The sequence below is a fragment of the Polypterus senegalus genome, chromosome 1 (assembly GCF_016835505.1).
Source record: "Polypterus senegalus isolate Bchr_013 chromosome 1, ASM1683550v1, whole genome shotgun sequence".
Taxonomy (NCBI): Eukaryota; Metazoa; Chordata; class Cladistia; order Polypteriformes; family Polypteridae; genus Polypterus; species Polypterus senegalus.
Window position 1 is genome coordinate 237676789 of NC_053154.1, and position 14246 is coordinate 237691034.

General features: G+C 40.5%; 1 protein-coding gene across 2 annotated transcripts in view; it reads left to right on the forward strand.

The window, feature by feature from the left end:
• The window catches only part of dpysl4 (dihydropyrimidinase like 4), an 81574-nt gene that overhangs the window by 39190 nt on the left and 28138 nt on the right, over positions 1 to 14246 (forward strand). For both annotated transcript variants that reach the window (XM_039770464.1, XM_039770472.1), the window contains exons 5-8: positions 392 to 453; positions 708 to 788; positions 6447 to 6515; positions 10558 to 10678. In XM_039770464.1, the coding sequence (XP_039626398.1) occupies positions 392 to 453; positions 708 to 788; positions 6447 to 6515; positions 10558 to 10678 (333 nt within the window). The remainder of the gene's footprint in view (positions 1 to 391; positions 454 to 707; positions 789 to 6446; positions 6516 to 10557; positions 10679 to 14246) is intronic.

Sequence of the window (14246 nt, forward strand, 5' to 3'; positions counted from 1 at the left end):
TCTGTATTCGGTTTGTTTCTGCCTGTGTACATTTTTTTTTGGCATTGCAGTTTCCCTCAGCATCTCAGAGATGTGTACATTTGTTGTTAACTGTCAGTTAGTGTACAGTAGGTGGGTGTGTGGGTTGGCGGGTGTCTCTGCAAGAGTTCTTTCCTACTGTGTGCCCATGTCTGCCATGATAGGTTCTCATTCGTTATTTTGATAATTTACAAATAACTTGTTATCAATCTGTGAGATTTTGTATATTTTTAAACTGTAGTAAACCTCTGGTCTTATAAACGCCTGGATTATTGTTGATTATTCCTGCATCTTTTCCACCTTTTTCTTGTCTTTTGTTATTGGGAAATCTTAAACTCAAACATATTCACATGTATTGTGTTATTTTTGACAGGTGTCAACTCATTTCTTGTTTTCATGGCTTACAAAGACAAGTATCAATGCACAGACTCCCAGGTAAACATCTTCTTTACTTTTAATCCTTTTAAAGAACTTGCAGTGCAGCTTTTCCTATTTCCTTTGGTTGAACCCAGAAAATCCAAAGCACTTTATGCTAAAGTAGTAAATAATTATTCCATTAAGTTGGTGTTAAATCATTCATCACTGTCAGTTTGGCCAAAGGTGGGAACCTTGTAGACCAAAAAAAAGTAAAACCTTTGTCAATGAAATAAGCACTTTACATCTTTGTTTATGTTGTGTTTCTGATACAGGTATACGAAATGTTCAGTATTATGAGAGAACTGGGTGCCATTGCTCTTGTCCATGCAGAGAATGGAGACATCATTGAAGAGGTAGAGCTCATGTTTCTTAGGGTTTTTTAATTTTGTATTAAAACTTGCTTCATCCATCCATTATCCAACCTGCTATATCCTAACACAGGGTCACGGGGGTCTGTTGGAGCCAATCCCAGCCCACACTGGGCATGGCAGGAACAAACCCCGGGCGGTGCGCCAGCCCACCGCAGAACTTGCTACACGTCACTTTTATTTTAGTTGAGCAAAGTTGGATTGTCCAGTAATAAATCTAAAGGATTCTGAAGCAAATATAAAACAATGTCTCTGGGGGGTGATCAGAACAAATAATCCTGGAAAGAAATTACAAGCGTGCATATGTTGGCCAAAATATTATTCACACTTTACTTTAGTTTGTCTAGCACTGGGAACAGTAGCGGCTTCATACGATAACTTCAGAGCTTCATGCTGGAAGTAGTTTATCAAAGTGTGTCAAAGTGTCCGCAAAGAAAAAATAAACATCTGGTTTGGAAGAACATGAACTCAAATAATCCATCGATCCATGTGCTTTAAGAGTGAGGTCTGTCTCAAAATGCATGATGTATGAAGTAAAAAAAAAATCAAAAAGCAGAATTTTAAAGAACTGGACTTTAAGCAAAGACACTCAGCATCAAAAAGGTGTAAACCTGGCCAGCACAATAAGGTCGCTAGTTACAGGCTCCAGGCCTACTGTTTTTTATCCAATTTAGTCCGTATCCTTCAAAAACGGTTTGATGTTAGTCCAACGATGAATGCTGTAGAAATCGATTAACTGAACTTGGGATTTTGTAATCACTTTCAACAGTTGATTACAGCATAATGGGAGATAAAAATGTAATCAGTACAGGCGAAAGTAAAAGAAAAACATACAGAAAGTGAGAACAGAATTCAAAAGTCTGTGTCAACCATTTTGAAGTCTTCGCATTCAGTTCAGGGCTCTGAAGGGCCAGAGGTCGGAGCTGACTGCTTTAGGGTTAAAGTTGGATTCAATCCACGAGGGAGCTCCCACCATTAGAGGCAACACTCGTCCAGAGCTGGACAATTTAGAATCGTCAATAGCCTAATCCTTTACCGATGTGGGAAGAGAACCTGAAGGTGGCAGCGTTGGCAGCAGGGCCACCATTGGTGCTCACTTGACAGAAGTAATCATGAAGAAGGCAAGCCAAATCAATATTTACAGATACCATATATACTTGCGAATACGTTCTCCCGCAGATAAGTCGGGACTTGATTTTATCGTATAATTTCTGGTATTTTATAATGTCGGTTGTATAAGCTGAATGCGGAAAATTTGTGCTATTGATCCAAGTGATTATGATATGCTAACGCCCACCTGAGAGAGTAACCATGGAGCACACTGCCTATTTTTTTCTATGTATTGTGCCTTCGTGACCACACGGTAATAGCCAAACTAAGCAACGTTTGCACTGTTGTGTGTTTTTTGTATCTCACACCCTCATACATCTTTATCGTAAGAGTATCCCTTATCTACGATGGAGCGTTCGATCAGAAGAAAATATGAAGCTGGTTTTAAATTAAATGTCATTGAAGTAGTGAAAGAAATTGGTAACCGCGCTGCTGCAACAAAATTGGATGCGTCTGAAAAACTGATGCGAGACTGGAGGAGGCAAGAAGATGTAAAAAAAAAAAAAATTAAATGTCGCATTTTTGAACGGGCGTATAAGTCAGGGTCTGATTTTATGATCGATATGTTACAAAGTTTTACACTAAGGCAATATTAATTATACTTACTGTATTGTCATGTACGTTTCTATTTTATTTTATTATTATTTTACTTTAGGCTTCTTGCAAAAATATTTTTGACCAAAAAAAATTAAGACAAGAAACAGAATGAGGTCAAGGTCCTTGCCATTTAATATAGACTGTTCCTACTAATGTTTATGCACTACTGTTCTAGCGCCCGTTATTGTTACAGGCTTAATGTCTAGTTAGATATAATTAAGTTGGCAAAGTCTCCAGTAAAAATGATAATTAACAGGAAAACAACAAAAAAGAGTTAAGCATTGAAAGTGATGGCAAAAATACAAATATATGAACTGTTAGGAGAGATTGGAGGAGTTGAACCTTTTCAGTTTAAGCAAATAGAGATTAAGAAGTGACATGATTGTTGAGGTCATGAAATTTTTAAAATGGTGTATGAAAGGTATTAGTACAGTAGATGGAGACTCTTACTTTAAAATAAGTTAAACAGGAACATGGTGTACTGACTCATTTCCTCCGGGTGCTCCGGTTTCCTCCCACAGTCCAAAGACATGCAGGTTTCCCTAGTGTGTGCTTGGTGTGTGGGTGTGTGTGTCCTGTGGTGGTTTGTTTCCTGCTTTGTGCCATGTGCTGGCTGGGATTGGCTCCAGCAGACCCCCGTGACCCTGTAGTTAGGATAAAGCGGGTTGGGAAATGACTGACTGACTCAAGAGAGTCAGTTGATTTTGAAGAAGATGAATGGTAGATATGCCTAGATAAAAAACAAGTTAAGGTCAGAGTTGAGAGTTAATGTGATCTTTGTCGGAGCCAAAAAGTAAAGTCAAGAGTGAGAGCAAAAATGTCTTGCTAACCAGTATCAGGATCCCAGGACTGCTTGTAAATTATTGGCCGGTTATTTTTTGGCTCTGGCGTTGAGCTGCATATTGTTATAGGGGTTTTCGACACAGAGGAATCTGATGAAATTGTTTGTTTTTTGATTCAATGCTTTGTTTTAAAGTTCATTTTTGATTTGTATCATCTTTCCACTACCATTTTATTTTTTGTTCAGCTGTACTAAATTGCCAGGTTTTACCCAGTAAGGGACATGGCTTCAGAGGTCGTGATCCTGTCAGTCGTTACTCATCAGGATAAAAGGGTCCCATCAGGGCAAATGTTTCACTTGCTGAACCGTCTGACTATTCTGCCCAGAGGGTCCTAATCCATCTACTCAGATTCCAAAACCCTTCTTACGCTCTAACTTCTCTAATAAGTGTGTGATTCCTTGCTGATTTTGAACTCTGCAATCATTTTTGACCCATGGTAGCTTATTCCAAGTGTCTATTGTTCTTTGTGTAAAGAAAAACTTCCAACTGTGTCCCCATGTTCTTGATGAACTCATTTTAAAATAACAGTCTCGATCCACTGTACTAATTCCCTTCATAATTTTAAACACTTCAGTCATGTCACCTCTAAATCTTCTTTTGCTTTAACTGTTAACTTCCTTATAATTCAACCGCTGTAGCCCTGGAGTCAGCCTAGTCGCTCTTCTCTGGTGACGGGTTTGCCTTTACACAGTTTCTTCTATGACGTCAGAAGCAGCAAGTTACCTGGGGAATTCTGGGGGATTAGGCAAATTTCACAAAATGGCAGCACCCTTAAGAAACAAAGATGGTATTGCCACAATATTATATATTATATATAGGTACAGTGGAACCTCAGGTTACGAACGTCTCTGAACACATACAAATCGGGTTACGACCAAAAAGTTCACCAAACTTTTGCATCTGTTCACGACCACACACCCGGGTGACAAACAAGCCAGTTTCCATTCCTGTTCGTATGCGCCGATGATTTCTGCACGTGATCAGTCTCTCCCTGTGCATTCGCTGTGAAGGCAGGAAGCAGGAGGAGAAAGCCGGTGCAGGAGAGAGAAAGAGAGAGTGAGCGAGATGCTGAGCAGGGAGCCTGGGTGTTTGTCTCTGTGTTATTCAATGTTTTTACATTTCGTTTACTATTACACTGTGCATTCTATGGTATAATTAACTATTTGTGTGCTTAAAAATCTTTAAAGAAACTATATTTACATACAGTTCATACGGTCTGGAATGGATTATTTGTATTTACATACAATCCTATGGGGGAAATTACTTTGGGTAATTGACCCGAGGTTCCACTGTACATTACAAGATCTAATGCAAAAACCAATGTAAGGATCAAAGTCAAAATTGATGTACAGATCAGTTATATCCCATGCAGAAAAGTTCATAAAAATGAATGCAGCTTTACAACACATGGCGACGCCGATGTAAATGAACAAACATTACAAAGTTCTTCTTTACACAGAGAACCACAGAACATGGAACAAAGTGATAAAAGTAGAACTTCAAGAACCTTTCAAACTGGACTTGATGTTATTTTGTAGAAATTCAATAAATAGTATTTGTAAGTTTGTTGGGCTGAATTTCCTGTTTTTGTCGACATTTTTCTAATGTTCTTTTTTCTAAATTTCATATAAATGTAAATCTGACACTACAATAATTATCTGAATGCTAATAAGAAAAGAATTAAAAAGAGAAACTAATTCAATTTGGTCAATCAGAGGTGAAATTTCTCACTGACTGTGAAACTGACTGGAGCAAAAACCTTGCAGCCACTGCAGCAAAAAAAAAAAAAACCCAGTTCCTTAGAGACAATATAAAAATGCACCGAAATACTACAATAATTAACTACCATGAAAAAAAGACAAACAAAAAAAAGTGTAAAAAATGACATTCACCACATGTCACGCACCTTAAAAAAGAATCTTCCAAACAAACAAAAGACAACAAATCCCTTTCTAAAGGATCAGCCCTCAAGTAAATAGATTGTTTAGCCTGCCTTCTGAGGGAAGACTCGCTTGCCCTGGCAAATCAGAATAACGGCCTTTTCTGCTGCCTGTAAATCACCCAGCAGCCAGATTCATTTTTCACGTGCTGACTTTCTCCTGGCCTGAACTGAACCACTTAGCTGTCAGCCATCATGTGACTAGGCTCCCTGGTCACGTGATATCTCTACTGATTGTGCCCCACGTGCGCCTGAATTGCCGACACTCTGCATCACGTCTGTCCTGTATACCCAGTGACCGTAATACAGCAAGTACTTACTATGCAGCACCGCAACTCCCAAACACCACGGTCACGCCAGAAGAACAACTGTGGGTATCAGGCACATGTATCCACCCTGTCCGCCCCAAACCCGACAAAACCCAGTCGGTGGCTCCACATGTGCACCCGGAGAACAAACCAGTAAGTAAACAAGTGCATTTTTCATTTATTATAAGAACAGTGCCTGCAAAGAATTAATTACAAATGGAGCAAAGCACTTTTAAAGTATCATAGGGTGAGGTGTTTCATCACACCGGCTAACACCTGGCACAGCTGGCATACCTCACTGATACATATTAAGTATGTCCTGCATGAACTTCATGGTGCCCAGCTCCTCTGAATGTGAGGCGCAGCCCCAAAGAGGTCGCTCAAGCTGAAAAAAAAATCAAATTCTTTCACTCACTTACTCCAGTATGAAAACACTGTACACACATAAGCGTGTGTGTAGAGTTAAGAGAAATTTCAAACACGGACGAACAGAACACCTTATTGTAGTCATGAAACTCTTATGTAAAAACGTACATCAGCATGGACTTAATTCTACTTGTATGAACCATCTGAGGGATGGTAAAAGATTTAAGTATAACTGAAGGATTTTCATCTGTTCTAAAAACATAATTTTACAGATTTGAAAGGCAGAAAGTGCACCCGGGATTTTTCTTATTTTGCATGACAATAAGTCAGTGTGCCGCGCTCCACCACATTCCTTATTAATCAGCTACGGTATGAAGACTTCATGCATGCAGTTGATCTCAATAGGCTCTTTAATTTCGGTGTCTCAAGAGGTCAAGGCGATTCTTCTGCTTTAACAATACATCTCTTTGTGTCTTTCAAGGAGCAGAAACGATTGCTGGAGTTTGGGATTACAGGCCCTGAGGGACATGTTCTTAGTCGACCTGAAGAGGTAGGGTTTGCATTTTAAAATATAAAGATCATGGGGTGGCATTTACTTTACAACTAAACAGAGCTCTGACTTTTTAAATGTATAAGCTTGCTGTAAATGGATTTTCATGTAAAGTTAACTACAAAAGGGTGATGTATCCTGCTCAGCATAACAGACTGAACTGCACTAAAATGAACCGTTGTTTCCAGAGGCCAGTTTGACGCTGGTTAGACCCCCGGGACTTAAACTAGCTAACTAAATCAGAGTCTGACCAAAGGCTGGCAGTCTATGGCAGAACACAATAGAATGTGTTAGAAGTGCTATGACATGTAACATATTAAAACTAGAAAAACCATATGCACTGTATGGGAGGTCATGATTTATAATGGCCGAAATATCCTTTGGAAACCAACTCAGCCCACTGGCTTCGGAAGCAGTAAAATGTCATTCTTAATGAGTGGATGTTGCAGGAAGGAACAAATGTCAGAGGCCAACAGGTCTTCAGAAAGGACACATACACATACAAAAACTGGTGGGATGTTGCACTAAAGAAATCAAAGTACAAGACTGGCAAACAGGTAAAACAATCACCTTTAATTGTATATAGTGCCTTTCTACAAAGTGTATGAAGTCGCACAAATATGAAACAATACAACAATTATTTTCATGACACTAAAATTGTAGTTTTTTTGCAATTGGTGCTCTGTCAGATTGACTGACTTGCTCAGCCATCACACGCTGATTCAAAGGCAGGGCGATAATTGATAATTCAATACTTGGCACTACTGCCTGGTGAAATGCCATGTCTGGGCACACTGCACTCTCCTTGGTAAGTCTGAGCTACATTGTTGTAGCCTTAATATTATTTATAGTATACTACCTTATGCAGCGATTCTCATTTTTAGTTTGCAGACTCTGTTTTTTTTTATACCTTAACCTTTTTTCTTTATATTCGCTGCCAGTTTTTATATCTACAGTATGCTGTATATATAAAATGCTAAGGTCTGTCCATCTGTCATATGATAACTCACAATCGACTGGGGCTAGAAACTTAATCTTGGTATTGATCAAAAGCTCATAACCTGATATGTCCTGATATGTGGCAAAATGAACTGTGCTCATAGGTTTATTATGAAAAAGAGATGAGCAAATCAAAAAGTAAAATGAGACCAGTGACATCTGCTGAGCATCAAGCAAATTGTAGAGACAGATAACGTGATTAAGAACACCATACTAGGAAGAAGAAGAAGAAGAAGTAGAAGAAGAAAAGCAGTGCCATCTGCTGAGCATCAAATGCGGGATACAGAATGTGAGAACGACAAAGATGGGGAAACGCGTGCGATCATCAAATAAGTGTTCAGAACTCATAAAATTCATAAGAATTTGTAAACATGTGGCGGAGAGTTTACTGTTCTTTATATGTCTTTCGTTATGTCACCCAACCTGCTGCGTAACTCGTAAGGCTCCTTACTTTTACCTTCTTAAACATGTACTTAGAAAAACAACATGCTCTTTTGTATTTGTTCATCATTAAAGACTGAACTTTATTAACCGGCAGAGTGACTTGTGTTAACAGCAAACTGATTGTAAAACAAAGCGCTAACCACTATAATGGCAGGAAAAAGAAAGAAGGGCGGTGACATCTGCTGAGCGTCAGGCAAACTGCAGAAGGCGCTTAAGTGATGAAGAATGAGAAACAATAAGAAGACAAGACACTGTAGCAGATAGCCAAGCAAAAAGTAATTCTGAATATCCCCACAAGCCTATTTCAGCTTGCTCTATATGAACCACCATGAGTAATAAAATATATTATAACTTAGTGAAACATAAGGAATGTTAATGTTTAGAAAACATACAGTGTCAACAACCTCTTATCTGAAACTTTCCATTTTTTTATTTTAAGATCTTAGGTCAACATGTTTCAGAAGTTTACATAAACAAGTATATAAACAGTATGTTCACCCTTTTTAAAACTTTGATGACTGGAAAAGTACAGGGTGCAGCAGAAATAACTCCCACATTTCGAAAAATCACTGTGGGGTCCCCAAAGCAGGTGGAGGGGTGCGGTCCGTTCCGTTAGGTACGGTACATAATAAAGTTTTCAGTCGTCACCATGCCGTAGTCGGGTGAGCATCGAGGCTTTGTAGTGAAGGCCTTTTTCAAAAATAGTGACCCTGTAGCAACGACGCAGAGGGTGTTTCGCACACGTTTCGGTTTACGAGCTAATGAAAGTGATCCAGACCAGAAAACGATTTTGCTGTGGGTTCAAAGAGTAAGGGCAGCTGGAGATTTTCAAACATCGTTCTTGGTCCTTGGACCAACTAAAGGAGGCTATTCAAGAAGAAATTGAAGGAATTTCGCCTGACATGCTAGTGAGAGTGATGGGAAACTTCCAAGAACTGCTCCAAATGTGTATCAGCCATCAAGGCCACCATTTGGACGATATAATTTTTAAAACTTAAAGTAAAAAAACTTTTTTATATCTACATTTGGGAAATAACATTTTTTGGTGATACCTCGTAGCATTTTTTTTCAATCCCCCTTTGAAATGTGGGAGTTATTTCTGCCGTACCCTGTATTAGATTATACCTGTCATGTAGTGGTGGCCCACCCAGGTTTGGTCCTGGACTTGCATGTGGTGTTGCTGGGATTCCCTAACTCTCTCCAAGCCTCTGAAAGTGGATTAAGATGGTTCAGTAAGTAGGTGGGTAAACTCGGACGGTGCTTGGTTTGCGATCACAAAAAAAAAGCTTAAATTTGCATTATTTTGATACATCTCAGCCCTCTGGAATATGTTATTGTAACAGTGCTGAATCTTGCAACAGCCAGGGTTGACTTCATCGCCATGTCAGCAGAAGGAGAGCTTTTCTTGAGAAACGGTCAGTTGTGACTAAGTGACTTGTTCTTCTAAGAACACTGAGCTACCTAATACAGTGATGTAAAAAGCAAGAATCCATTTGATCAACACATGGCAGGCACCTCACAGTGCTACATTGGTGTCAGATTTGGGATGAGGAGAAGACATACAGTATGATTCAACAATGGGCTGAGACCCAAAATGGACTTACTGGGCTCTTTTGAGTAGTTGCTGGAGAGTCTCAAGACTGAGATCCAGGATCTAAAATGCCAGCAAAGAATACCTGTGTTCAGCTCCACTATTTCATAAATGTTTCTCCATCTGCTAAGGTCCTTTGGCCTGGGTATATGGCCAACAGCAGAGCTTTCGAGAGGATCAGCTTGGATTTGTTCATAGAGCTGGAGAAAGTATGGTAGATTGTGTTACCAGTGATCCCAGGTAAGCTGGTGCCGAGGCTGCACAGGTAAAGGACGTGGCAAAAGGAGCAGATGAGGAGGGAGAGTCTCAGGGCTGAGATCTGGGACCACAGTTATTTCATGAAGGAAGACAACACAAATTTGCTACATCTATAGTTCCACACAAGGAGGTTTGCCTGCCCACTTATCAAGGACAGCCTAGAGCTACCAGAAAGAGCAATGACCATTGGGCTGGCACCACGGATCTACAAGCCTTCTCTCTTAGTCATACCTGTGCTGGCTCCCAGCATACTGTAGGATATTATCACTTCATTTCAATTCAGTTCGCCATCTGCTAAGGTCACTTGGCCTGGGTAACTGGCCAACAGCAGAGCTTTGAAAAGGATCAATGTGGATTTGTTCAAAGAGCTGGGGAAAGTGTGCTTCCCAATGACCCCAGGTAAGCTGGCACCAAGGGTGCACAGGCAAAGAATGAGGCAAATGAAGCAGATGAGGAGGAAGAGTCTCAAAGCTGAGATCTGGGACAACCAAACAATTGCTACATCTGTAGCTCCACACAGGAAGGTATGCCTGCCTACATATCAAGGACAGCTTAGAGCTACCTGAAAGAGCGATGAAATGAGCAAGGATCCATTGGGCCAGCACTGGCGAGCGTCACGGTTCTGCAAGCCTTCTCTCTCAGTCACGCCTGTAATATCTTTATATTATCAATTCTAAAATACCAATGCTGCTTAAGAGTTTAGACTTTGTTGAATTATACTGAGAGTGCTGTGTGTTTGTTTGCTTTCAGGTAGAAACTGAGGCTGTGTACCGCGCTATAACTATAGCCAAGCAAGCCAACTGTCCAATCTACATTACAAAAGTGATGAGCAAAGGTGCGGCTGATGTCATTGCTCAAGCAAGACGAAAAGGTAACTATTTATTTATTTTTTTATCTTTTGATGAGTGACTCAGAAGCATCATAAACATAGAGAAACACAGTCTATGCGCAAATGAATGCCAATGTGCTGTTCTTCAATGTTTTTGCACCTTTTGTAAACCAAACGCTTCACACAGTATTCACAAGTGTCAGGGATGCCAGGGGCAACGACCCGGCCGGGACGCCGTGAGTGACCGGAAGAGGGTCAGAGCCCACCCTGGATCACGGGGGCGGGGGGCCACCTTTCATGGTTGCTCTGGGGGCCACGGGTACAAGGCATGGACGCTCCACCCTGTAGGGGCCCGTGGTCACCGCCAGGAGGCACCCCAATGCCTTGGGGACCTGTTACCCCAGCACTTCCGCCGGCAGCTCTCTGGGTGCCGTCCTAAGTCTTCCCCCCAGCACTTCCTGGTGTGGCCCCCAGAGCAGCCAGGAAGGTGGCCCCCCCGTGATCCAGGGTGGGCTCTGACCCTCTTCCGGTCCCTCACGGCGTCCCGGCCGGGTCGTTGCCCCCTGGCATCCCTGACACAAGGCAGAAGAATGTTGCCAGCATTGAAATACAGTTAGGTAGATGTTGGTGTTAACTGTTTTTTTATCTTTTCATTGTATAGTCCGGTAGCTATTCTAGCTTGTGAGCCTTTAAATCAGTAAGTTTTGATTTGGACCTGAAGAATGAACATCTTTGGAATGGTGACTAAAGAGGAAAGCACAGAATGTCAAACCAAAGGAGAACTCTACTAGACAATGTTATCCACGCCGGTGTGAAGAGCTTCGATTGAAACCTCTTGGCAGATATTCTAGTCTGCTCACCTAATTTGCTTATAATCTAAAAATTTAAGAGAGAGTGGATGATTGATTTGTAGAACATTTCGAGGATGATACTGTCTATTTTAAGGGAGCTTACATTTCTTTAGCTGTTTTTGATTGAACACAACCAATGAACTTTATTTCTTACCATTTACAAACACCCACCTATTGGTGTATTAGCTCATTTAAAGCTCTTCACTTTGTTTCCCTCTGAGAAAGAGGAGCTCCCGTATTTTGCACATTAGACCAATTGGTGAATTTCAGTTTTCCTGGCAGAGTGAGTGTGAGTGGTGCTGAAGTAACGGTCGCTCGAGGGCTGGGGCCCCACAAACCTAAGCTGGATTAGCTGTGTTCGGTAATGGGTGGATGGTACTGAGTTCTTCTCTGGTACTGTATGTTGCCATCAACTCTTTAACATCTTAACATATATGCTATGACCCAGATATATTGGTATCTTCTCCTTCTTAGTTTTATGCGTAACAGATGCACAAAATGTCCGACTTTTGTTTTCTATGCGTTTCGTCTTTAAAGTGGAAAGTGTTGTGTTCTGTTTTTATTTTTGAGCCTCAGAACACCCAAACCTTTGTCGTCGTCTTTTACTTCCATGGAAATGGTAATTTGGTGATAGAGTTCAACATTTTCTGTCGAGTTGTTTTCAGATTCTGATTACATGATGATCAAAATGATGAGAAAAGTTGATTTTAGCAGGTGTCTGTACAGGGTGGTCCAGATCTAATTATGCAGATCCAGATCGTCTGGATGACTTTAATTTATGCGGGGATGATTCCAGTTCATCAGATTTTACAGTATTTTACAGTTCTCGGGCATCTGATCAGGATGCCTTCTGGACGCCTCCCTGGTGAGGTGTTCCGGGCACGACCAACCGGGAGGAGGCCCCGGTTAAGACCCAGGACACGCTGGAGGGACTATGTCTCCCGGCTGGCCTGGGAACGCTGGGATTCTCCGGAAGAGCTGGAAGAAGTGGCGGGAGAGGGAAGTCTGGGCCTCTCTGCTTAAGCTGCTACCCCCGCGACCCGACCTCGGTTAAGCGGAAGAGAATGGATGGATGGATGGATGATTCCAGTTCAATGCGAAGACAATTCTTCATGTTGTCAGTTCACACACTTCTTGATGGTCCGGGATTTTTCGGGTGATTTTCTACATAATAAACTTAATAAGTTATATCGTAATGAAAATTGCATAATTAGATCTGGACCACCCTATATGTATGTGTGTGTGTCAGTGGGTAATCGATCTTAAAATTACAATTTCTGTCAGAAATTGACACCGTTGTTGGTGTTATGTAGAGTTTCCAGGATGATTACACACTAGTAAACATTTAAGAACAAGTGATTTCTGAGATATTCATGTGCATGAAACCTACATACAAGTCGAAATAATTGACCTGTCTTTCTTAAAACAATGTCAATTGTGTCCTGTCTTATCACAAGCTCCAGACCTATTGTTTATTTATCAAGTCTGGTCCAATACGTATCACCAAAGCCTTCACAAACACTCTGTCCTATGTCCAGTGACACCATCCGTTGAAATTGTTTAATCATGATTTTTGCAGTTTGCTCCGTTTAGTTATGGAATCAGGCCTATTGGTTTCCAAATTGTTTGCACAAGTAGTTACTGAGATACAGAATGTGTTTAGATGTACTTGTACATAAGCACACACAATCATGCGCAAAGACATTTATAAGTTAAGATGGCTGACAGCTTGTTTGCCCAAACAACAGAGCACATGCTGAATGATGAAGAGAAACAAATGAACACTCACACCATACCAGATCTGAAAAGATCGACATGAAGCCACTCCTGTACCAATCTGTCTGTCTGTCTGTCTGTTCAGCTTGTTTATTTCATTTGATCTAATGCGTCTGGTTTCAAAATAAAAATAATTTAAGTTATTCATTTTATTCAATGTCCTGTTCATTTTACTCTGCACTTTTTGTGTACATAAAAAACACACGTTAATGTATTTTATTGTGTATTATTGTGCAGTACAGTTGGATGTGTATTAGTGTAAAATCTACTGTACTGTTGAGTGATTTCCTGTGGTATCACTAAAGTGACATTTGCCTAAACGTGCTACACGGACCATTCCATTCTGATTTATATGATTTTCTTTATTTGGAAACAAGACATAATAACAGAAGACAACTCAATCAAACAAATTGAAGCAACATGGAAAATACAATAGTAGGCTTTTAAAACAAATCAATAAGACCGTGCTTTCAACCCCAACCTGACAAAGAGAGCTTTATGACTACTGAGTCCTGTCTAAAATGGCTCATCCGCCTCAATCAATGGATAACTGTGTCTGTCTGTCCGGTTGCTAGGTCTCTGTACTTCCAAAAGTTGGTGCGTCACAAACATTTTAAGTACTAAAATGCATTGCATTTGTCATTCTGATAGACGCTGCATCACAAACATTACCACTGCTATTATGAACCCCTTACCAAACGGTTTATAACAGAGATGTACGCATTGCATGGTGTACTGCATGCATTAACACTGAGGTCTACGCCGATTATTTAGATTTCAACCCGTCTTAGATGGGTAGCACAGCTAGTTATAGGATAAAACACCAATTAAATAGTACAGATTAAGCAGTTAGTGGACATGTTTACTTTCATATTACATTAATAAGTTCTTGCCAAGTTTTGAAAAAATCAGAATTTGATTGTTTCAAGATAATTTAGAAACTTTGTTTCCTCACTGAGTTAGAGAAGATGGATTGGGATTCT